General features: G+C 37.3%; 1 protein-coding gene across 1 annotated transcript; it reads left to right on the top strand.

Annotated features, from left to right (window-relative positions):
• On the top strand, nt 1-26,316 carry LOC140243586 (melatonin receptor type 1A-like). The gene is made up of 4 exons (XM_072323253.1): nt 1-202; nt 13,923-14,076; nt 25,006-25,198; nt 25,759-26,316. Exons 1-4 carry the CDS (start codon nt 1-3, stop codon nt 26,314-26,316), a joined length of 1,107 nt encoding a protein of 368 aa, XP_072179354.1.
• Nucleotides 26,317-26,989: the final 673 nt, after the last annotated feature.

The following is a 26,989-nucleotide window of genomic DNA, read 5'->3' as shown; positions in this document are numbered from 1 at the left end:
ATGTTGCCTGAAAATGCATCGATGCCGATGGAGGTTTCCCTGTTGGCGACCATCGACAGCCGTTTGGTCAACCCTTACGCCCACCAGGTCCGCATCAATACCTTCGTCCAGGTCTGGACCATCCTCATCGCCATCCTCGGCACGTTCGGCAACATCATGATCATCGCCGCGGTGATTCTCCACAGTCGCCTCAGAAATATTGGTAAGAAACCACAACCATACCGGCTCATCCCACCTAGAGACCGACACTCACGAGTCATACAGCTCACGATTTCGAGATTGAAAACAGAGCCATGAATCATACAGCTCACGAGCCATATATGAGTTCGACGCTAGGCAAATAAAGTTCATGAGTTCGACACTACGTAAAAACAGCCCACGAGTTCGACAGATACAACACGGGGCGTAATGTGTCGGTCTCGTGGGCCTTGTTTGCTATAGTGTCAAATTCATGGGCTGTATGACTCGTGAACTGTATAACTTGTGGACTGCAGTTGACTCCTGGACTGTATGACTCTTGGGTTTCCGTGTCGTTACGATCACCTCAATCATACACCCCCTAAGCAAACAAGGAAAGAAATAAACGAGTCAGGATGATACCCCCCCCCCGAAAAAAAAAAAAAGTTTGCACGTCTCTGTCCTGCCCACAAACCTGTGATGACATGGATAATTATCCGCTTTTCAGCTGAACGGCGTTATCTTTATAATGATAAATATCATTGAATAAGATAGTACAATGATAAACGATATTATATTAAATAGACAAGCCCAATTATCTGTGTGTGCTATATATGGATGTGTGTTGGCATGTTATACACGTCATGTGTGCACGATATGTATATGCAGGCCGAAATGGACCGACGGATGTGTAGGGAAAAATAGCTTTTAGATTCACAATTTCATTTCAGTCCCGATTTCAAGTTCAAGCAAAAGGTCTTTTCAGCTTCAACTAGACGTTGTGTTATTTTTCCATTTCATGGAGTGCCTACGCCCTGACGCCCTTCTTTCAATGCCATTATGTGAAAAGAATAAAAAAGAATGACATTTATACCTGACTTTAATATAATATCATATTTTTGCCACTGCTATGACATAAGTCACTTCAAAGTTTCTTTCAGGTAAGCGACCTTTACTGACCATATACCGTCAATGCTGTTGATTGTGATTTGACGCATATAGGCTTATGTCGCCTTTACGTTAAAGTCTGTGTTGAATAGAACGCGTCTACAAACATGTTTTCTCACGTGAGAGACACGGAAGCCTGTAGATGGACCACATGACGTTTGGGAAGTGTGAATAATGTTTGTATGATTGTCAATGCCAACGGTTCTGAAGCTTTTTAGTGTGTGTACGAACATCCGAAGCGGTTCTCTGCAGTCGCACAGCATTAACGGAGCTATTACTACCGTCTTTATATAGTTCAAGGCAAACTTTAAGCTATTTCATGAATCACCAATATTTGCTTCAATCATTTCCACAAAATTAATGAAAGAAAGAGAGAGAGGGAGGAAGGGAGGGAGATGGGGTGAGCGAGAGAATCCCAAACAAACAGTTTCTAGTACAATCGTTTTCCATGGTCACCGATGGCATCAGAATGCTCCAGAGCAACAAACAGCTTTGTTGTGTTCGTTTTTCTGTCAAGTTTATTCGTGCACAAAAATGCAAATGATGCTGCTATAATGAAGAGTTGTGAAATGCTATCTATATATATTTTGTTTCATATCTTTGTAAAAAGTACATAAGATGCGCTAGTTTGTTTCTTTCTTTTTAATCTAATGGACCACTTTGGAGTCCAGAGACTTCTTTATGTAGTTCGACCAATCTAGAACAGTAGTTTTACTTGATTGATTTTATATCGTGGCTGTTAAAATTACAAGAAAGAAATGCAGCAGTCTAGATAATTTACGAAAGTACTCAATTGCAACATTAGCATAACCACAGTCGTCGCTTATCAATCTTCGATCTCTTACAAGAAATAAAAAAAATGTTTTGGGAATTCATGAAACAATAGAGATGGTGACTCAATATGAGTTTCTATTGTTAGGGTTACGCAGAGAAAACTTTATGTTCGTAGATGAACAAACAAATGAAAATATGCATTGCGCTCACAATATGTTAAAACAAACGAACAAACAAACAAAAAGTTAATGATGTTATGAAAGTTCTTTTTAAGCAATGTTATTCGTGTTTCCATCCCAATACCCGATAAATACAATTTATGCAAAGTCAAGGAAAACTGTGAAAGTATAAACGTCATATTTCCATATAGGATGAATAAAGTTGGAAGGGAGAAGGATTAGAGTATATATAGCGTAATTGATGAAACGCCTGTGTCGTGCTTACATTCAAAATAGCACTACAACAGTATTACTGTTATCAAATATAATTATGTAAAATTCCTACAAGAAACACAATTGCCTCTTAATTACGCACACAATAAAATCTGCATTAGAAAAAAAAAAGTTAAAACGTTGAAACCTTCTGGTTTATCTGCTTTTAGGAAAGTGAAGGTTAACCCTAAAAAGATATATGTATATATATATATATATATATATATATATATATATATATATATATAGAGTTTAAAAATATACAGTTTAAAAAAGTGACGACATTGTCCAAGAACAATAGATTTGGCAGGGCAAAATATAATATATACGTGTTTTTAAGTGTGCCCTATTGATTGACTTCAGGGATACAGTACCGATAGATCAGGGGTTCAAGATAATTTGTTGAATGGCGAAGTTTACATTGTGTGGATTTTTCAGTTTTGTAAGTAAAAGATGATTCAATGGTGGAAGCCTATTTGCTGTTTATGCCTATTGTAAACTATTGATGTCTTCTGGCATTGATCAAATCACATCAAATGAAATGAAATGAAATGAAATGAAATGAAATGAAATGAAATGAAATGAAATGAAATCAAATCAAATCAAATCAAATCAAATCAAATCAAATCAAATCAAATATAACAATTAACTAGATGATATAGACCAGTTCGTAGTTCCACTTTGCACATGGGCAGAAAAAGGTCGTTTGTACCAAAACGCATGATGGTTTTTAAATTCACGGAGATAAGCATCTGTCATATAATAATTATTAATGAATCCTTGTAAATGATACTTGTCATTACATCCTTCTGACAGCAAACCTGGTATTTGGCAATACGAATATAAACATGTTTTAATGCATTCAATACAAAACAAAGAAATGGATACTTCCCTCTAGGGTTGTTTGACGGACCATTCTGGTCACCTGGTCTCGCTATGCAAGATCATTTTTTGTTTAACACGAATTCCATAAATTGTTACGCCAGGCAAACTTACCCGTACGCATTATGTTGCTTTGAATATAAGTGAAGTGCCTAACCAACTGAGAAAAAAAAGAAAGGTCATTTGTACCAACTGCACATGAGCTAATTACGAACTGGCTTATACTGGCTCCATGCGAGGTGGTTGAGTTTGTAATATAACAGAATTTGTAATGAGAAATAACAAAATATATTTCAGCAGTGCTACAGCTTTCCAACGCAATACTTTCTCACTGTAGTGTGTGAGGCATCATTGGGATATAGGATTTTTCTGCTTGAAACAGTATAACGGCACGAAAACTGGTGTATCTTGCGAGAAATTTTTATGCACGGATTATCATGATCGTTCCGTTTCTACGGAGACAGGACTGAAGGCAATTTAATGAACTTTATGTGTCTACTCTTTATTCAGAAACTGGTTACTTTTAAAATATTCAGAATGTTCCACAAGAAACCTTGCAAATTCCAATTATGGGTATTGATGAAATGAATACGTAAAATCTCGGTGCCGGTGAAGTACAAAATTATTAAGCATTCGGAATTTTAAATGCCACATGTGCGAGTTGGGATAAAAAAAGCGCAAGGCCAGCTATCATTAACCCTTTTTGTGTCAATGAGTCAAACGTGCACAAATTTCACACTTAAAGGAGACCTCCGGATGATTTTCAGATTTTTACATTTGAACAACTATAAGTTAGTTATACTGAGGACAGAGTTTCAGAATTTGTAATAATTGGGGTGAAGAATAAGAATATTTTCAAAATTTAGAACAAATTGCAATGAACGTGGATGATGACATGGCAGAGTCACCATAAGAATGCATGAGTTGGGGCTCAAGGAAGCAGAACAAAAGAAGAAGGCATGCATAGATTAGACACAGGTGAACTCGCAAGCAAGTGGTATTGTAATGAAATTACACTGCTACATTTCTGAAATATGTGAACCTCTTATGTCATCATCCTTGTTCAGTGTAATTTGTTTAAGGTTTTTCAAAGTATTGTTTCTCTTCTCAAGAACCAAAATAAATTCCACAAATCTATACATGGAGTTGTCGATTTATGTACTACATGATGTGAAATTATGAAAATCGTCCGGAATGTTCCTTTAAACTTATGGACAGGACAGATATCATGATGTGGCAAGCCGAGGGTTAACGGGAAACGTATACCAAATAATATCATTGGTATCTGCCATTAGTTTCTGACAATTTATGGATACGAACTGACGAATACACTGATGATTGCACTGTTCAGAGTTGAGCGACCAAAGCTTGCAATCCTTGTTTGAGAGGTTTAGCAATTGTTCATAGCTAGTAGTTAAATGTACTGCACACACACACACACACACACACCGCAGTAATACAGCAATATCTCAATATACAAAATATTACATTGTCTTCCTTCCCTTTTCCTGTATATTTTGGAAATCATTTGTTTTATTTCGGTCATAATTCTAAAGTAGCAAAAATGTATCAAAATTAAGTACAAGATTTTTTTTTTTTGTTTCCTTCTTTGTTTGTTTGTTTTTCTTTTGTAGTTCTTGTTTCCGGAGTAGTATTTTATATGTAAAGAGAATACCAAAAAGTGGCACGTGGTATCAAGAAATATATGGAGTTATTGAACACTGACTGCAACATCTATCAAATAAGAGGTCTGTTTCGTGCTCAAACAAAACTTGATGGAATTCCGGCATTTCTTTGTTGATATCAGAACATCTGGCGGAAATCATCCTTGCTCCATTACATCTCGGTGACGTCATTTTGGACATTGTGCCCTGATCTTTGCTGTTAACCGCAAAAGGCTGTACAATGTCATTGTATCGAATAAGAGAAGTTTTTTGGTGTACTACAGCTCACCTCTTGCAATCATTGTAAAGCGACGTGGCAAACACGACGTTTCATCAAAAATTTAAAAAAAAAAGTTTTGAATTTTTGATATACATTTCATGGATGAACGTATTATCGGCCAGAGGAGACACTAATATGATTGTGCCAAAAGGATATACCATTGAAGATGGAAGCAACAAAAGCAAGGCATGCATGCACGTTATAGACAAAGTAAGGAACTTTAATTAGATTAGTTCTCTGACGGATTAAGGCGGGAAAAAAATATTTCAAGAACCTGTTCGCGAAAGCAATTCTTCGTGATAAACTTCTCTAGTAATGGGCACGTGCGTATGCTATTTGCCGCTCTTGACAACGAAACTACGTACTGACTGCCACATCAATCAAAGGACGTATCATGCCCTCAGCAAATACTGCACTATTTGGGCGATATATAGAGAAAGTTCAGATGGAGTTGACTTCATTTCAATATCTAATTAAAATGAAGACGAACGTGCTTGATTCTTTCCGTCGGAATTCGGGGGTATTCAGTTCCTCAATGCTTATCCACGTTTGAAATGCCAGAAGAGAATGTTTTGACCATGTTTTAAAGCTTAGAGACATTTTAACATTTTAGATTAGCGGAAAATATACACTAAAAATATCCCATTTAGATCCTGCAATATGCAACAATTCTTGCATTAGAGTGATTAGTGCAAGACATCATGATGCATAAAGTGCTTTCAAGTTTCAAGTACTATAAGGATCGTAAAGATTGTACATGAAAAATTCTAGTTATAAAGTTACCTCGACAGGACCTCATACATTGCCACCACTCATTTTATCGCTTTACAACTTCAACCGCGGTCAAATGTGATTCCGCTGCTATTATATTTATTTAGATACCACGTATTTTGTGTTTGTTTGTTATTAATGCAAACTTTGTAAACCCAATGATGATTTAAAGTGGAAATGAATGAATGAATGAATGAGTGAATGAATGAATGAATGAATGAATGAATGAATGAATGAACCTGTTAATACCATTTGGATATCGTGGATCTCGTATAGTCTGAATTTTATTATTATGCATTGCAAGAAGTTAGAAGAAACTGAACAATTGTATTAAATCAGCCAAAAAATCTAAAGAAATCAAAAGAAGTCTACATGAAGAGTGAGAACACAGGAAATATATCGCCCATTTATGAAAATCATTAAATTTTGTGCAACTGAAACAAACGGTTCTATGTGAACAGCAAAGACTGTTGTGATAGTCATACTCCGTGATATATTGCGTAGAAGCATAAATAATGAATCATAACGAATGTATAGAGTATAAGCTGTTCAGCATAACGTGCACGGGAAGCCATTAAAATGTATTAACACGTAAGGTCCCTGTTGGGAAGAACACGGTGTCCCACAGTGTGAGAAACACAGTGTGAATTCTCTTCACACTGTTTAAATTCGAGCGTTTTAATAGTGTGAACACATAGTGAATCATCAATTTAGAGTGTGACCCAGATCATTACCATGTGAACACTCTGTAAAAAAAAAAAAAAAAAAAAACAATAACAACAACACACACAGTATGTAATCATCTCCACATTGTTAAATTCGAGCGTTTTTACATAGTCGACTATGTGACCACACATTGAACCCACTGTGGGACACTGTGTTCTTTCCAGTAGGGGTTACCCCCACCGCTACCCTGTTAGACCAGGAGCTGGCTGCTGGTCAATTTACCCCATCAAGCCCAAAAGGTTTGACCCCTCAAAGTTACTGGGGCCACCCCCCCCCCTCATTACAAAACTGGGCGTCAGCCTGATACCTGAGGGCGGGGTCGTTCCCCAGGGACCCCCCCCCCCAAAAAAAAAATGGCCCCCGGCGGGTGTAATTTACCCCATGGAGCCCATGGACCAAACCTGATCTAAAAGAATGGCCTAGGGGTGTACATAATAAAAATATAAAAACTGACAAAATATCTGGTCGGGAAAGGGGTTGCCAGACCGTCCCCCCCCCCCCCTGGGCCCCCCCCCCCCCCCTGGCGGGTGTAATTTACCCCACGCAGCCCATGCACCAAACTTGGTCCAATCAAAGTACTATGGGTGTACATAATGAAAATATAAAAACTGACACAATATCTGGTTGGGAAAGGGGTTGCCAGATCCCCTCACCCCCCCCCCCCCACACCACCGCCCATTACGCCCCTTCGTGGGTTTAATTTAGCCAACAGCACCCATGGATCAAATTTGGCTGGGGGAAAGTAGGCCCCACTACGGTTGTGCAAAAAATAAAGATAAAAGCTGACAAAATATCTCACTTACAAAGAGTAATCAAACATATCCCCTACCTTTGCTAACCCCCCCCCCCCATTTTTTAGTGTGAAGGGCCTGTACGGTTTGGAGAGGTATGAATGAGCGTGTCATAAAAAGTAATAAATGGAACTTCTTGAATTAAGATGAAGTTATGACAACAGAAGCATTGTGTGTGTACATATATCCACATGCCCCATCCCACTCCCTCCCCCAAAAGAATGGAGTTATCGCTATCTACACTAGAAACATACTCAGACAGTGCAGACCTTTGCCAAGCAGCTCATTTCCACCCATCCACACATGCTAAAAACTGCCAAATTTCCCATATGAAAGCCTTTTGCTTTTAAATGCCATCAACTTCCAGCTGTGTGGTAGTGCATTATACCTTGAGCACATGCCTTTACCTTTAGTGTGCATGTATGCAAACCTCAAATTCATGCAGCTTGAACTCCCAATTCCATTGATCTCATCTGCCATAAGATAAAAATCATCAAAATTTCATATAAAGATTCCCGGATCACTACCAAAATTTGTTATTTCTTTTGCAATATCTAAAGAGAGTTTCAGATTATTTGCCTAATCTTCATACCCAATTCTGCAAGTATTCATTCACTGGAACATCTGCATCTTCAACACTTATGATACATATAGCTATTAATAAGGCTATTTCTAATCCTGAAGTCAAAGTTGTCTATTAGATAGAGAAATTGAAATGTAGTATAATTCTGCCTTTTTGACTCTAGCTATGAATGATAGGAAGTGCAGTGACTTTAACAAATTCAGGGTTTAAGTGTTCTATGCAAATTCAATGCACACCTTTGACACTTAAACCTATAATAGGCTGAGAACATTGATGTTCTATTTATTGGTTTCTCAGTTATGACTCATGATACACTACATCTCGCTGATAATCCATCCCCTGTTCCAGTTCATTTGGTTTCGCCAAATAGTACTAGGTACTCTACAAGCTATAGCATGTATAGGAAATATAGGTCTAACGTTAGATATCTAGCCATATCATAGCATATTTGAGACTTAGATCTAGTCCAAGATCTAGACTCTTGACCTTTCTTTGTTTGCTCTATTACTGACACCAATTGTCATCCAGTGATGAAATACATGTACTACTGTCATAGGGGCCTACCAGTATAGTACCTACAATAGGAAAGCCCAGTTCACTTACCAAGGTCAGGAAAACACCGCCTTTTTATTGTTTGCAGACTGATGATACATGTACACGTGTTGCCGATCTTCGAAATATATAATTGCATGCAACAAGTAAAATGTATACAACATACAAATATATGCATGCAATTAACCACACTATGGCCTATGCACCCACTGCATGTACAATTTTTATCACAGGTATACAGTTTCTTGTACTGTTGTACATGAGCTTGCTCCACATGCATGGTAACACAGTTGAACTGTAGGATGTTGGATACAGTTGTAATTATTTCTGCCACTTGAGGTTTTATGTTACTTATAGGCCTATATAGTATTGTCTGCATTATTGTTTGTATGCAAAACAATTTGAAAGGTTGAGAACACATTTGGATGAAACTTGTATGAAAAGATGATAATAACACAATTACATTTTAAAAACAGATGATAAATAAAAATTTTGGTAGTGATCCGGGAATCTTTATGAAATTTTGATGATTTTTATCTTATGGCAGATGAGATCAATGGAATTGGGAGTTCAAGCTGCATGAATTTGAGGTTTGCATACATGGGCACTAAAGGTAAAGGCATGTGCTCAAGGTATAATGCACTACCACACAGCTGGAAGTTGATGGCATTTAAAAGCAAAAGGCTTTTATATGGGAAATTTGGCAGTTTTTAGCATGTGTGGATGGGTGGAAATGAGCTGCTTGGCAAAGGTCTGCACTGTCTGAGTATGTTTAGTGTAGATATCGATAACTCCATTCTTTTGGAGGAGGGAGTGGGATGGGGCATGTGGATATATGTACACACACAATGCTTCTGTTGTCATAACTTCATCTTAATTCAAGAAGTTCCATTTATTACTTTTTATGACACGCTCATTCATACCTCTCCAAACCGTATAGGCCCTTCACACTAAAAAAAATGGGGGGGGGGTGAATTAGGAAAGGTAGGGGATATGTTTGATTACTCTTTGTAAGTGAGATATTTTGTCAGCTTTTATCTTTATTTTTTGCACACCCATAGTGGGGCCTACTTTCCCCCAGCCAAATTTGATCCATGGGTGCTGTTGGGTAAATTAAACCCACGAAGGGGTGTAATGGGCAGTGGTGGGGGGGGGGGGGGTGAGGGGATCTGGCAACGCCTTTCCCAACCAGATATCGTGTCAGTTTTTATATTTTCATTATGTACACCCATAGTACTTTCATTGGACCAAGTTTGGTGCATGGGCTGCGTGGGGTAAATTACACCCGCCAGGGGGGGGGGGGGGGGGGGGGCCCAGGGGGGGGGGGGACGGTCTGGCAACCCCTTTCCCGACCAGCTATTTTGTCAGTTTTTATATTTCTATTATGTACACCCCTAGGCCATTCTTTCAGACCAGGTTTGGTCCATGGGCTCCATGGGGTAAATTACACCCGCCGGGGGCCATTTTGGGGGGTCCCTGGGGGACGACCCCGCCCTCAGGTATAAGGCTGACGCCCAGTTTTGTAATGAGGGGGGGTGGCCCCAGTAACTTTCAGGGGTCAAACCTTTTGGGCTTGATGGGGTAAATTGACCAGCAGCCAGCTCCTGGTCTATGTATGGAGTAGGCCCTACATACGACAGTCTATTCATCAAGCACCTTTGATTTGAAAGTGATGGTGCATACAGAGTTTTTTAACATATGCAAAAAGTTCGTGACACACAAGTCAGAAATATAATGATAATAATAGTGGACTCTCATAAAGTACGCATCAGCCCCACAGAGTGCCTGCTCGGGCAGTGTATTTGCCATTTCGAGCTGACTTGATTAATCTCCCTAAATTCGAAGTTTAACCCTGATACGCTAACAACCAAAAACGACAATCTTATAGATGGATTCATTTCTATTCGAGGTATATACTATACACACCCATATTTTGATTTACATGGAGAATATTATATCTCTTTCCGCAAGATCTGGAATATGGCATGTGCGCGAAATGACGATGTTTTTGCAATTTTGACAAGGTAAACTAGAAACTAGGACACCATTATCAAAGGCGTGCCTCAACGTGACTATAATAATACCAGCCTCGTGGTATAAAGCGTGGTTTGTAAATGCAGTATTAAAAGTATGGAAGGAAACGTCAGGTTCTCCTTGAAAAGACAAATTACAGAGAGTGTGTTTGGACAAGGAAACTACAAAAGCTGAGAATCCGTATGGATTGACACAAATTTAAAATTGCAATGGCTAGTGGTTCGTGGAAGAATAGTGGTGCATGAATGGTGGACTCCGGGAGAAAGGAAAGGGCAGGAGCGAGATTGGAAAAGGTATACTGGGGATAGATTGACGGAGAAAATAACACCGGGAAAGATTCAGGAAGAGAGAGTTATAGGAGGATCTGTATAGAGAATAAGAGCGCGTAAATTTGATGGGCACTGCAGTAAAGTGCTGTTTGTATTTAATACAGCTCTGTCTAAAGATGACTCCGTGGAAACTGATGGTAGCGATGTTACCTTGACAACAAGTTCAAAATGAGCGTCACATACCAAACGGCATGATGTACTTTAATTTCTGTTGTTTAACAGTTGCTGGCCGGGAAGGTAATGTAAAACTTTGTATTGGAACGTGAGAAAACTGCACTTTACCAAAATTATCTACCAAGACTTACGTTTGGGTCTTTGTAGCCTAATGCCATAAATCACTGTTAGCAGCTGAATGCATGCTGGCACACAAAAAGCACGCGGATACCAGTCGCACGCGATTTTGGTCAATATGCTATCGGCATGAATAATCATCTGCATGAGCATGTTTGCAATTTGTTCTTTGAAAGAACATGTATCAGTATTGATAGTCTTAATTGAATCTCGATCTTCTGCAAACTCATAATAATATATTCTCCTCAAAAAGTTGGCAGAGCGCTAGGGAGATTTTGTGAATTTCCGCTTTGATTTTGTTCTTGTTTTTTTTTTTTCTCTTCCTCGAGAGGTAATGAACGTACATTAAAGTAAGCTACCGGTCAAGATAAAAATTAATACAAACACGACAGGATTATGAATCATGTTCGTGATGTTTGAATACCCCCTTGTGCAATCTCGATTGAAAACAAATACACCGAATAGAATCACTTATGTTTTGATATCTTGTTTGTTTTTTTGTTTGTTTGTTTGTTTGTTTAAGTGTTTGTATTTTATTTTTACTTGATAAATGCGCATGAGGCGCCTTGAAGGTAGTTTTTAGAAACTGATGAAAACGGGTAAACGGCTTCAGTCATTATTTCATAGGCAGTGGACATCAATCAACATCGACGTAACATGTCGTTACGTCTTGAGAATTATCTATCTTTGTATTCTCCATAATAGTAAATATCATGTAATTTTGGATGTTCAATGAACAGGTGCAACGAGCATGACAAGCAACTAGAAAGTTAATGGCAAACACAGAAACACACGAAAAATAAAGAGCTGCAATCTTCCCTTACCTAAAAATAGTTTCAACGCAGACACCATGCTTTCACAAAGGACATTACCAAGATAGAAGCATTTCTTTTACAACAAGTTAGTTGATGTTTTATGTTGAGTAAAAAAAAAAAAGAAAAGAAAAAGAGCCTAACTCGTTTCACATTAGTCATCACTGTGTTGTAATTTCAGCTCTCCCATAGTTACCCTCCAAATAAATTGACACCAAATTAAGAAATGCACTGCACTGTGGTTATGGTCCTCGTGTTCGTACGTGTGTGTATGTTTTTCAGAGATACATTGGCTTTAGCATAACCATACTTATTTCTCAAAGTTCTTTTTCTGAATACCTCAAGAAGAAAGAAAACAAAAAGAGACGCTTGCAAGCAAAAGAAAAGAGAAACGAAAGCAGGAAAAACATCGAACCCATATCCTGAATTTCAAGAATGCTATTCCACTTAAACTGAGCACTAATTAGACAAATTAATACAGGGCAGATGCAAAACGATACTTGGACATGGTGGATCTGAAGTAAAATCGAATAAGTAATTACTCCCAGAAACGTGGATACGACAGGTTGTTGATTTTGGTCTGCTGTAGCGGTTGGTGGCATCTATGATTTTTCTTTTCTAGATGAGTTCACTCTCTTCCCTGGAATTCACAACTCCTTTCATTTTCATTTAATTTCGAACCGGCAATAAAAGAAACTTGCTCAGCCAGTGTCTGTTATTCTGCAAGTCCGTGATTACGACATAGCCGAGAAACATTATAGCCGGCCATAACACAAGAGACTCAGTGTAGAAAATGATTTAAAAATCACAAAGAGAGAAAAGATCTGAGCATTCAGAGCATGAAGAAAACGCAGACACTGACATGACAATGCCATAAAACAAAACAACATCGATCCTCATCACATAACATATCAAACTTTATCAGTATAATCGAATGATAGATATTAGACTACAACTGCTGTTTTATATGGAACTTACAGTATTATTAAAAACTCATAAACGTCATCTGAATTTCATTCCACTCTTTATTTACCCCATATCATTGTAAAATCCTGCGTTTAGAATTGGTTGAAAACTTGCACAACTCAAATGTTGACATGGTACATCTATAAAAAAAAAGAAGAAAATTTGCATGTTTAAATGGAAACAAATAACACAGACTTACAGGAGGTATACTCCATAAGCAATTCTGTGCATGCATGTAAGTTGTAACATTTTGATTCCTTGTCGTATCTCCGCGTTTAAAGTACTTTAGTTGATCATAATATCAATGGTGTCGAACACCTCCAATTGACGTTTAGATATAACATGCTATGCTATCTCACTGTGTTTCAGTTTAATCGGAATAGATTTTTTTTCCCTTGTGATGGAACCCTGAATTTTGCATGGGCTTTTCCATTAGAGCATATATCAGTAATCTAAAAGCCCAGATAGTGTGTGTCTGGCAAACTTGTCTTTGGTAAATGGGTTTCTCTTTCCCTATCATACAAAGTAATTCTATGCCTTCATGCACATGTCGAAATAAATAAAGTTACCCGTTCTAATGATTTGACGTTGTTGTCTCGTTTTAGGCTGTAAGAGGACATAACGATTTTTTTTTCAGTATTTCAAACGTCTTGCAATAATCTACCCGTTATCTTCTGATCCTCGACTGTTTCGTGTATAAGGAATGACATCAGGAATACCAGTCAAAGGACTTTTCCATTTTTTACAATCTCAGTGTAGACAATTTCGCGTATGACGTGCTGTTTAGTAGCCACAATTTATGTCCAGCGCTATATATGTTAGTTTGTTTGTAGACTTTATTTGCCGATGTTGGGATATAGAGTAAAATTGAGTAAAGTACTGTATGATGGAAATTGTATATCTTTCCGCAGGTAACTTGTTCATCGTGAACCTGGCCGTAGCCGACCTCGGCGTCTCGATCATCGTCAACCTCGCCTCCGTGACCGGCAGCATCTGGAGCGAGGCTGGCATCTTCATCAGGAACCAGTGGCTGTGTGAGATGATCGCCGTAATCTGCATCATCACGTAAGGAATTTCTGATACTTTGAGGTATTTTCTGACTAAGCATATGTACACATTCTCTCTCCTGTCCGTTTATCTATATTCATACAGAGATATGTTATGTTATATGTTATATATCATTATTATATATTATACATTTTTATATATTATATATTATATATTATGCATTATAAAATATGATTATGTATTATGTATTATGATTATGTTATATACGATATATTATATACACTTCATGCATACAATTAGCGCTTACTCTTTGTGTCTATATACATGCATTATAATAATATACATTGTTTGTGGGTGTTTGTTTTATGTGTAAACATTACGATTACATCTTCTAGTTACTAGATGTAGCTATAGTGATTGGCAGTTAGAGCAACCCTACCCGTGGCATCCCCCATTGGGAACAGTAAACTATAGTAGTCCCGTCGGTACTGAGAGATGTGCTCCGTTTTGCCGTTCCAGCTACCACCTTCCTATACATGTTGATTGAAAGATAAATGGATGGAGGTAGAGATTGGTCATGCCCACTCAGACGAAGGAGAGTGATTGTTGAATTAGAGCGCTGCTGCTGCTGCGAACGTCGCTAAATCGGTACCTTCTGAGCTTGTTTGTTTGTTTGTTTGTTCATTTCCATCTGAGAAGATGGCTGGATAGCCCGTATTCAGCTATGCTAGGCTGGTCTTCCATGGGGTCCAGTTGGTGGGACCACTTCACCGGGTTAAACACCCTGCTCTTTGCGATGAATGAATGAAGAGGGATCTTTTACGTTCATGAGCTGTGACTCTCTCATAGTCATACACGGGGCCTCCATTATGTCCTATCCGAGGGACAGAGTGTTTTGCCTCCTACTAGAGGGGACGGTATGCTTACACACAACATTGCTCAGTGAGACTCGGGTTCGAACCCGGGTCCTTAGGATCGTAAGGCATATTGCAGACGCGCTACCGACTGAGCCAACTCACCGCCCTTCTTGTAACGTGGGATACCTGTCCGGACATCTACCACCGCTTTCGTATATAAGCTTTTGCAAAGGGTAAACGTCTTGGAGGCTAAAATACAAAAACAAGCAGGCAAGCAAGCAAACAAACAAACAATAATTCTTGATCGTCACACGTACTGCACATGTTTTATTGAATTTGGACATATTATTCACTAGCAGTGGCAATGCACAAAACGAGATGGCACAGCTGACATGCAGCATGCATTTTGGTATCATTAATGTTGGTCTCCAGCATTATTTCCGTTTGGAAGATGAAAGTCACTCGATACCTGGCCATGGACGTTCTACACGCGTGTACACGTGAACACACCCCACCCGTCCATGCGTATACGCCAATGTCCCATTGGCGTCCCATGTCGTACAAGCTCTGCTTCTTAGTGGGACCCTCCACTTCCATCCTCATCCTTAGTTGACTTGTATTATACGCTTTATGTATATAATAACAAAGATGTAATCGCATCTACCTCTCATTTTCATATTTATGTACCTTGTCAAATTATGTTCTGCAAGCATTACAAATATCCTGTACATATGCAATGTATATAATTTCTTTGTTTATTTGATGGAAGTGAAAATAAAGTTGAATCTTGAATCTAATGGTGAAATTCTCTAGAAAGCAAGGCTAGCTTCTTCTCAGTGACCATCTTAAACATGGCCACATTCCCCATCATGTGTCATACTACCTTCATGCTTCACAAAAAGTGTTAATGTAAAATATACATGCCGGAGTAAAGAGTAAACCCAATCTTTTGTCGGGACAAAGTAACGGGTAGTGAAGGTTCTGCTGTTTGTGCTGTTTGGCATTGATTTTCCTTTGTCTGAACATCCTTTCTAGTGCAATCGTATATCTATGATTAACATATCTATGATTATGACACGTGACACGTTAACAATGTAACAAGGGTGAAACAGTCATGCATTACTGAGTACCACTCTCTCTAAAAGATACGGATGTGGAGTGGTATCAATGAACATGGCCATTATTTAATTATAACTGGTATTGTCCCCTCCCCAACCCCCCGTCTTATCGAATGCCAGCCTCTGCTTTTTTTTATTAGATTCTCGTGATTCGTACAAAAGTTTATGCGAGGAAGAACCTTAGAAAGGTAAATAATGGAAGAAAAGAGCGAAGTGTTGTTAATATTGAACAAAGACTGAAATACTGATCGGAGAACTTGTCGGTCTCTGCCTCAGTTGTGATGCGGTGATTAAAAGTTTGATGCAGTCATCGTCCTGTATAGCGAAATTTGGTGTGAGCGCGGCTATTTCTGTTTCTATCATTTCGTATTCCTTGCAAATATCGAAATATCAAGATGTGTTTCACTATGAAAGAATATCCTTCCGATTAAAGAGAAGCTTAATTTTTGATAACATTAGAAGATCCTGAGAATACTGGAGTGCTAAATCTTCCGACCCCCTAAGTTTAATTCGTTATAATATTTTAAGAAATTATTAACAATAATTTGAGATTGAGACGTTGTTCGCGTATGCACGCTTTGTGATATTTCCATTAATTGTATCTATGAAACTCAATATTAGAGCAGATAGGCAGTGACTGTATATCGTTAGCTTAAAATCCTTTTTTTATATTATATTCTACAGCACTGAATATGAACCCATCTCTTTCCATACACATCTAGTGCATTCTAATCCTTGTGGTCATTTTTCTTACAGGTCTGAAAAAAAAACCCCGCACATTCGCAGACACAGGTGACCTTGTACGAACAGTTGTTATCAAAACCGTTCACAAAATAAACAAAACAAAAAAATGAACTTACGATAAGTGCACTTTGTTCATGTTGCGAATTCATATACATATTTTTTTTTCTTTCGACAGCAAAACATAATCATGATAATGAGAGGAATAGGAGCACATTACATTTAATTACACTAAAAGTATTTCCCACTTCTGTTAAGCCTCATCGATTAATCTCAATTCGTTTTTCATTATTCGCGTCAATTTGCGTGAGAGGAAAAGGATTAAAAAAACGTGCTTTTCACTGCTCATGTTGCTTGTGTGACTGATTGGGGTGTTCATCATTAGAAGTAGGGCCTACCCGGTGCGTCAAAATAACTACGGACCATCGTCGCAATGATCCGTCCTGGGAAATAGATATCAGCGACATCAAAATGCTTGATTAACATTGAGCTGGTAGAGTGACGAGCTCGAGGCAGGTTGAAGGACGAGTTCACCTTCAAATATAACTGTGCATTGATTGAATGCGCAAGGAATATTAATAGAACACATCAGTGAAATTTCGAGGGAAATCGAACTATCCATTCAAAAGCTATTATTTTTTTTTCCAAAGTTTATGTGCAGTCACCGCTGGATGAGAAGGCTACTAAAGTTTGTGATGTCACACGCGTAAAACCATTTTATGAAAACATAAAGAAAATGCAGCATATTTTCATTTATCTCGCATAATAGAAGAGCACTTGACTTTCCTCTTTCAGAAGAAGTGGGGGGGGGGGGGGGAGGTTCCACAAACTTCCACTGATGTGTTTTACTAATAATGCCATACATTATAAAATCCACATGTATATCAAGGTGAACTTTTCCTTCAGTGGCAAGCAGTCTCACCGAGCAGGACTGAGACCCTCTTTCCCCCCTTGTCATGTTATGTTGTCCTGGTCAAAAGCTAAACAAATTTACCGTTTGTCTTTTTTGTTTTTCGTCCGTAGATTTCTGTATTTTCTCCTCTCAGAGCTCTACTCTGCTCTATATCCAATGTCAGTACAATTTGGCATTGATGTACAATGCTTGTGAGATATGAAATGTATGATCGTAAAATAAACGGAATATACCTCGTTTTAATTTATGTAGAGATGGCACAAGAAAATATTAAAATAAGGAAAAATTTATTGTAAGAAATAATAATAAGCTGCAAGTGTTTCAGAAAAATCGTGTCTGTTTAGACACCTGTTTACTTGATATGTATGATATGATGGTCTGAGTCAGGATATTTCATTGCCTGTTTTTCAAAGTGCTTTGTTTGAAATATTTTGATGTATTATGTGTGTAGGTGAATGTGATGTAGAATAATAAAAATCCCAGTGAGAAAAAAATCGTAGATCTTAGACGTCACATACTACAGTTGTGAAAAAAAAAAACAAAAAAAAAAATAGTGGCAGTCATAAACACGTATTAAAGGTCAAGTGAGCTGATAAAGGCCCACTCCCAACCCACGTCTTCTCCACGACCTTTAGTTTTTCGATTTTAGTTTAAACATTTTCTGGCACATCACGATAGAGTCACATTACAAAAATCAGCGGTGAACAAGATGCAACCATAGTTGATTCGATGTGTGTACGTTTTCACCGAAAACACTAATGACAAATCACATTAACTAACATTAGCCGGTCTGCCTTTGCAGACAGATGATAATTTCACTTTTTCTCCATACCTCGCAAATGGCTCAAGGTATCTTCATTGAACTCAGGACATATACTTGTACTGAGTGGCAGTGATTATCTAGGGAATTTTGGGTCATGGGTCAAAGATCATGGGACAAAGGTCAAGGTCAACTTCTCAAAGTTTCACTATTTCCCTCATATTTATGCAATGCCTGCATGATTTTTTTTAACTTATAATAAACTTAATAATGTATATATATATATATATATATATATGTATATGTATGTATATATATATATATATATATATATATATATATATATATATATATATATATATATACATATATGTATATATATATATGCATGACCCAGAAGAGATTCTCTAAGGAGTTTCTTGACAAAAGGTCAAAGGTCAAGTGAAAGTGTTAAATTTCACTTCCTCCTCCATATCTCGAAAGTGACTCAAGGTATAATCATGAAGCTTAGTGGTATGTTCTACTTGACAGTGATTTTCTTGGGAATTTTAGGGTCATAGGCTAGGTTAAAATGCCAAGATTTTATCTGATACTGAAATTGTACTTTTTCTCCATACCTTGAAAATTGCTCAATGCATAAAAGGTCAAAAGTCAATAAGCAGACCTAGTACAAGGAAAATGAACATTCAACACATTTGTGACAAACCTGTAAGTTTAATATGTAGAACTGTCCTCACATATTGTCAAGATATTCTACTATAGGCCTATTAGGAGAACCATGCATTATGGCGGAGGCATACCAGTCGCCGAAGCGACATTAAATGTTTTTTGTTTTTCGCTCACACGTGTACAGGCAAGCCCAGAATATTTTAAGGATCATGATATTTTCGCGGTTTTGACACCTCGTTAGCACTTCGTCATCCCTCCTTCATTTCATTCTATGTTATGTATAATGTCGAGCTAATGATCTTCACAGCAGATGGATGATTTTACTCAGTCTGCCACAATTATGTTATATGCTCCACCTGACGCCTGCAAGAGGAACCTTTCTTCCCAAGTAGCCGTCAAACTATCATCTTATACTATAGTCGGGATATGTATAGCAGAGAAAACACGACACCATTCGCTGACTTTGCTGTAACGTCCACTTTATTTTTCACTCCCTGACATTCAGAAATATCACTTCAATGAGCTTATTAACAGATTATAACATTTTACATGCATATTCTCCTAATTCATTTCTTGCTATACCGAGTAGACTAAGTACACTATGCGAGACGACTAAGAGACGTCGCATTTTCTTTCTTATTCAAAGATCAAAATAGCAAAACTGCTGCGAACAATAATGATATTGTTATAATTACACTGATTGTTATGATAATGATATCAACAACAATAATGACCATAATAAAGATAATCATATAACAACAATATTGATAATGATAAGGACCTTTTTATTAGTAGTTTTTACTATCTAATGCTGAATGTTTTGTAAGGTACAGGGAAAAGAAGGACTATCTTTCGTTTGACAGCTGTGTCGTTCATATACAACTTCGAAAGTGAATTTCTGTCTGATTATGAGTGGACAAATGAATTCACCTATTTCCCCTCTAATCTATATCCAATATAAGATAAATATGCAATGGAAGTCAGGTGTTCCAGTTCAATGACGGCACTTCGTAACTCAGAATTATGGAAAAATGATGCCTTTGCATTTTTGCTTTATTATTCTGACAATTTGCGTCTTTAAAACTAGGTCAGCATATCAAGAATACACCACACCATGATGTTCAAGTTTGTTTCAATCAGTAAAACAGAATCAGACAAGGAGGATGGTTGCAGATGTTTTTTTTTTAAATTTTCTCAAGAGATTTAATATCATCGAACCAAGCTTCGATTATGTGTACAAGAAACAGACAAGAAAAAAAAAAACACACACACACATACACACATAAAAAAGCAAACAAAGAAATGAGTGAGTATGGTGTAAGGACAGGATTTGATCGTTCGCAAAGATCTTTTTCTCCCCTTCTGTCATATACACATTTCACAAGAGTGGATGCCATGACCGATTTTTAGGAATATAATAATGAACGCTTTTACTGTAAAGATCCAAAGGTTCACCCGATGTTATGGATAAAGGAGAGGACCCCCACCCCCACCCCCCAAGAAAAAAAGAGAGAAAAAAAAAAACCCCATTACATCACCAGTAGGTTTTGACAATTAGACTGCTTCTAATTTCACTCTGGTTTGTTTGACTGACACTTCGTGCAGACACGTCTATTTCAATAGCATTTTATTTTCCTAAATGAACTAGAAAATTAAAAGTGATTCCTAATGAACAGAAGCATATTGAATCATGACAATATGACTGTTTTTATTGTGAAGATCCAAAGGGTCATCTGGTGTTATTGACAAAGGAGAAAAAGAAACAAAACAAAACAAGCAAAAAAACAAAAAACAAACAAACACCCGTCGTTTGGACGAGACTGCTTTTAATTTCACGGTGGTTTTGTAACTGACTATATTCGTACAGAGAACTCTATTTCAGTAGCCTGTTATTTTCCTAAACAAAAATAATGAGAAAATTTGAAGTGATTCCTAATGACCGAAAGCTATTGAATCATATGACAATATAACTATAAAGATCCAAAGGTTCAACCGATACTGTGGATTATAAAGAAGAAGAAGACGCCCCCCCCCTAAAAAAAAAAAAGAAAAAAAGCAGGCAGTTTTGACAAGGCTGCTTCTAATTTCAGTCTGGTTTCGTAACTGACATTTTGCGCAGAGACGTCGATTTCAGTAGCCTCTTATTTTCCTAAATAGACGAGAAAATTAAAGGTGATTCCTGATGACTCAAAAGCCTATTGAATCATATATGGCAATATGACAGCCTTTACTGTGAAGACCCGTTGTTATGGATAAAGAAGAAGAAACAGCAGCAACAACAACAAAAACACCACCCATCGTTTTGACGAGACTGCTTTTAATTTCGCTGTGGTTTTGTAACTGACTATATTATATATTCGTACAGAGAAATCTATTTCAGAAGCCTGTTATTTTCCTAAACAAATGAAAAAAATAAAAGTGATTCCTGATGAACAAAGTCAATCATGGCAATGTGACTGCTCTTACTAAAGGTTCATCTGATGTTATGGATAAAGAAGAAGAAGAACCCCCCCCCCAAAAAAAAAACAAACAAACAAAACCAAAACAAAACAAAACAAAAAAACAAAACACACACACACACACACACACACACACACAAACACAAACACGGTAGTTTCCACAAGACTGCTGCAGAGAAATCTATTTCAGTAGCCTGTTATAATTATTCCTAAACAAAATATCAATGAGAAAAATAAAAGTGATTCCGAATGAACAAAAGTTTGTTGAATCATTTGACAATATGACTGCTTTTGCTGTAAAGATCCAAAGGTTCATCCGATACTATGGGTTATAAAGAAGAAGAACACCCCCCAAAAAAGCAATAACAAAACAAAACAAAACAAAACAAAAAAGGTAGTTTTGACGAGACTGCCTCTAATTTCACTCTGGTTTCGTGACTGACACTTTATGCAGACAAGTCTATTTCAGTAGCCTGTTATTTTCCTAAATGAACGAGAAAATTAAAAGCGATATCTGATGAACAGAAGCGTATTGAATCAGGACAATATGACTGCTTTTACTATTACGATCCAAAGGTTCATCCGGTGCTATGGATAAAGAAGAAAAAGAAACAAAACAAAGCAAAAAACACCCATAGTTTTGACAAGATTGCTTCTAATTCCGCTCCGGTTTCGTCACTGACAATTCGTGCAGAGAAGTCCATCTTGAGGAGTCCTCTTATTTCCCTTAAAAATAAACGAGTGAATACAGTGATTCCTAATGAATGAAAGCCGATTGAATCGTGGCGTAAGTTGCATCGCAGTACAATTCATTTCAGAGCCTGCATGGCTTTCAGAGAGAGTGCCGTTGACATTGTGAACAGAACCTATAAATAAACTGAGGTCAAATAAACTAGGGACGCTGGCCTCGTGGGATTTTTGTAGCGACTGCATTTTACGTCAAAATAGGGCAAATTCGCGCTGTACTGGAAATGAACATCGTGGATCTCTGGAGCTGAGACCTAACAGTTGATTGAGAAAGTGAATACTAGTAGATTTCGTGATCAGTACATGACACGATACATACGCGTACTTACATACATACATACACAATAATACAGATAGTACATTAAATACATTTTGTCAACCACAGTAAGCGTAGACGTGATTTGATAAGGGTTTCCCCGCCCAATTTCATCAGATTTGTATATTCGAATAAATGGAAAGGCGTTCAAATTCAAGCGATTTTGGTCACTACTCTACTCTTACGGTTCATTTTAATTCTTTGAGCATTCAATTTCATTTCATTTCATTTAGAAAAACGGATATCCCCCTCCCCCCCCCCCCAGTCAGCCACCCCCTTCTTCAGCCACAGCATAATATCAGCCAAATGGCTCTTCGCTTGGCGAACGTAGAGGGAGACTTTAAATGGAAACTGCGTTCATGCCGAATACTTGCAGACCTAACTATTACACTGCTTATATTGATTAAAAGAATAATTTTTACCTAATACATATTAACGTGTAATCATAATTTTGTGTTGTTGGTGTATTCTGTGTGTTTCTCGTTTTTCTTTTATTTTCTTTTTTTTATAATTTCGTTTGTTCATCTATATCATTTATGATAAAATTGTAGCTTTGTTGCTTTTGTTTGTTTTTATTTTTGTTTTCATCTGCGCATGGACATGATGAAGAAAATCCATGACTGAAGCTTGTACCCTGCTGAAAAAAAAATAATGATTAAATAAATCATTTTATCTATGCGTCTGCAATTTACCAAGAAAAGGCGAAACATAACAATTGATGAAATTAATTAAAAGGATTTTATTTTCATAGAGATTGGCTCTCGTGTAAAAGCGTGAAAGTTCCATCTCTCAAATTTGTCGCATCATTCGATGGCAACTATGAAGTAATAACATCTCTAAAACAAATAATACCTAACCATACCATTGAGGCAAGATCCACAGTGCATATCTATCTTATAGTTATAAAGCCTTCAAATCCAATGGCGAACAGATGGATTAATGGCTGGTGATTTTCAAATTCTACATTACACCTAATGTCATTGCCCATTCAATGACATTTTACAAATGGTAAAATTTGTTCACGTAATCTAATCCTTAGTGCAGTCAAGCCTAAGATTCTCCTTATTGCTATTTGTGATGAGACTATCTGGCTTCCTAATTCATGTCCCCGTCTCGAATCTGAAGTTATTATTTGAAATTATTATTATTATTATTATTATTATTATTATTATTATTATTATTATTATAATCATCATTATTCATTACTATTATTATCATTGTTATTTATTCGGCATTTCAGACATATGTACACTCAGCAAAAAAAAAGAAGTAAACACTTTTTCAAGTTCATCTTTCTCATGGATTGTGGCTAATAATGGTGTTTTATACATCATATTAAAGGTAATTTAATTGGCTATAAACCCAGTAGGTCAATAAAAAGGGAAACTTTACGCATGAATGAACACATCCGTTTTTCTCTTCCAAGTCACAAAAGTAAAAATTGTAAAAATGGACAAGTTGTTATTCAAACGTGTATGCTGTTCCATATAACAATGAAAACAAAAGACAAATTCAACACAATAAGAATGCAAATCAATTTGCAAAACTCAACCGATGATCTCTATAATGTCTCTGTAACCCTCCAATGATAAAGAAAGACAAAAAATGATGGAAGAAATTGAAGAATCTTCTGTCAAATCCATAATCAAAAGACATAAGAGAAAAAGTAATGGCAACAAAGGTTAAATTTGAAGAGTTATTCCAAATTAAGAAAATTTGAAATAATATTTGGTTCCTAAATTTGTTTCATGCATTCTTAGATTCCTTAAGTAAGAGGTGAAAAGAAGAAATTCCGTCGATTTTATCACCTTTGCGGCTTACTCCCTATATCATTTAAAGTTTGAATTGATAGAAAATTCTTTTGTTCCACCTTCAGTTTCCCCAGTATGCTTTCGTTTTAGAATATAAAGAGAAACGAGGGAATGGAAACTAATTTCTGCTATTTCATTCATGTCTCTCATTGCGTGAAATTGGTATTTTGTTATTATTCCTATCTTGGAGGGCATTTGCAAATGAATTTCAATATGTCAGTTTTTGCAATTTTTACTTTTCTGCCTTGGAGGACAAAAATGAAAGTGTTTACTCATGCGTAAAGTTTCCCTTTGTATAGACCTACTAGCTTGATAGCCAATTAGATAATCTTTAATATGATATATAACACAATGATTTTCATAAAAATCTTCTATGAAAAATATTAATTGGAAAAAGTGTTTACTTTCTTTTTTTTTTGCTGAGTGTACATGGGTAAACACAAAACACATTTGATTCAGCATTAACAAAGATAAGATGAATTGTAACACAAATACAAAGCACAAATGAGAGAAAAAAATGATTCAATAACACGCAAGTTTTTCATTAATTTTGAATCTGTTTGAACACGAAATTCTGAAATGATCGTTTCTATAGGTGCTCGTGTTCATTGTGGAGTATTGCAGCGATTGCCTTCAACCGGTATGTCTGGATTTGTCACTGGCACAAGTACCACAAGGTGTACAACCGCCGGACTGTTCCCTTTATGATTGTCGCTCTGTGGTGTATATCATTTCTCATCGATCTACCCAACATTCTGGGATGGGGCACGCACGCGTTCGACTGGAAGGTAAGCAGTTGTCGTGGTCGTATCTCTATATAGTCAATGCATGCATAAGTATTATGTCGTACTCTTTAACTTAAAAAAAAAAGACAAAAGTAAAACACAGAAATGAATCCGAACTAAACAAAACTCTTGGGAAATCCAGGACACCAGCATTTCTCTACGACAGCCACTTTTCTCACGATTCCAAAAAAAAAAAAACAAAAAAAAACAACAACAACAACAACAAAACAAACAAACAAACAAACAAACAAAAAACAACCGAGTCATTATTTTTAACTCGTTTCTTGAATGTCTAAAATACATTCTAGTGACGAATGTTCAAGTATCTTCTATTCTGCTCAGTTTTCGCTTTATAAAATTACTACTTTTATTACAACTTAACAGAGTTTTCTGAAAGAATTTTTCCCCGTCAAAGTGTAAAGAATTAGTCCCTTTTCCCGTCTTAAATGTAACATTTCAACGAAGCGATGCTTTGTATGTGAAAGTTGACTCAAAATGGTTTATAAGGCTGGTTTACATTGTGGTTTGTTATTTTATTTATTTTTTATTTTTTTGTATTTTAGGTGATGTCATGTACAGGCGGGATGTCTTTCGTGCACTCTTACGCTATCTTCTTTGCCCTAACGGCTTTCGCTGGTCCCTTGATCATCATCGGCTGCAGTTACGTCGGAATCTTCAACTTCGCTTGGAAAGCAGCCGCTGCCATTAAGCGCATGCAGAGCGAAAACGGTACCAACCGCGCTCCGAAGCGCGTACGTCCGGCGGACCTGCGCCTCGCTCGCTCTGTGCTGGCCATCGTACTCATCTACGTGGCGATGTGGTCTCCTTACTCCCTAACCGTGCTCATCGATCACCGCGTGGTAGCCGATCGCAAGCTCTACATCTTTGCTTTCACATTGGCGCATACGAACAGCAGCATCAACTGCGTCATTTACGGACTGACCAACCAGCAGTTCCGCCACGGATACTTGCGATTCATTCGGCTGTTGTTTTGTCGGATGAAAGCGCTGGACGGTCTCGGTGACACCGTGACGGCCACGGCTACCGCGACGGGTTTAGCGCATAACAACCGCGTGCATCCGATGCAAGCGGAACAGACCGTGCCAAGCGTTGTGTACTGAAAGGTAGATACCATCAGAGTTATGTGAAACTCAACTGCAATCTCTGCACTGTCCTACGATATCTCAACCTGCTATTCCTCTGGAAAAAGGGTATTCTTACTGCAAGGGTATATAGTAGACTTGCTAAGGGGGTAAACGCTGCATTTTTTAGTACAAATGTCCTACTTGGCACAGATGTTCCCTGGGGCAATTGAAAAATTTTCATCTAAAGAGACAATCTGTATCTATGCAAATAACCCTTAATTTGCATAATTTATGCAAAAATACATATAAAAATTATAAAGAAAATATATGTGCATCCAGCAGAAATACCTAATTTGGTAGAAGTATTCTACAGAGTAAGTGGAAACAATTCCTGCAAAAATTGATTTCATACCTATGTAAATGAACATAAAATTTGCATAATTACACAAGTTATTGTGCAAAAATCTGCATTTTTGAAAGAATTTCTAAACTATTAAGCACTGGATCTTGTAGTACAAAGTTTGAACTTGGGATGGATATTCCTTGGGTCAAAAGTAAATGATTCATCTGAAGAGACAATCTGTCTCTATGCAAACAACCTGTTATTTGCATAATATGCATATCAATACCTACGCATCTATAGATAATCAGAACAAACAAAAAGCCTTAATGTGACAATGTCTTAAATCGCTTTGAACTTAATACCCAA

Source organism: Diadema setosum, chromosome 20, assembly GCF_964275005.1.
Source record: "Diadema setosum chromosome 20, eeDiaSeto1, whole genome shotgun sequence".
NCBI lineage: Eukaryota > Metazoa > Echinodermata > Echinoidea > Diadematoida > Diadematidae > Diadema > Diadema setosum.
The sequence above is the reverse complement of the archived record's forward strand: the minus strand, read 5'-3'. Positions and strand labels throughout refer to the sequence as shown.

Excerpts from the sequence above, each read along its gene's own strand:
- LOC140243586 (XM_072323253.1), top strand. The coding sequence starts at position 1 with ATGTTGCCTGAAAATGCATCGATGCCGATGGAGGTTTCCCTGTTGGCG. Across the intron at positions 203-13,922 it reads CAGTCGCCTCAGAAATATTG|GTAACTTGTTCATCGTGAAC; the intron begins GTAAGAAACCAC and ends ATCTTTCCGCAG. Across the intron at positions 25,199-25,758 it reads CGCACGCGTTCGACTGGAAG|GTGATGTCATGTACAGGCGG; the intron begins GTAAGCAGTTGT and ends TTTGTATTTTAG.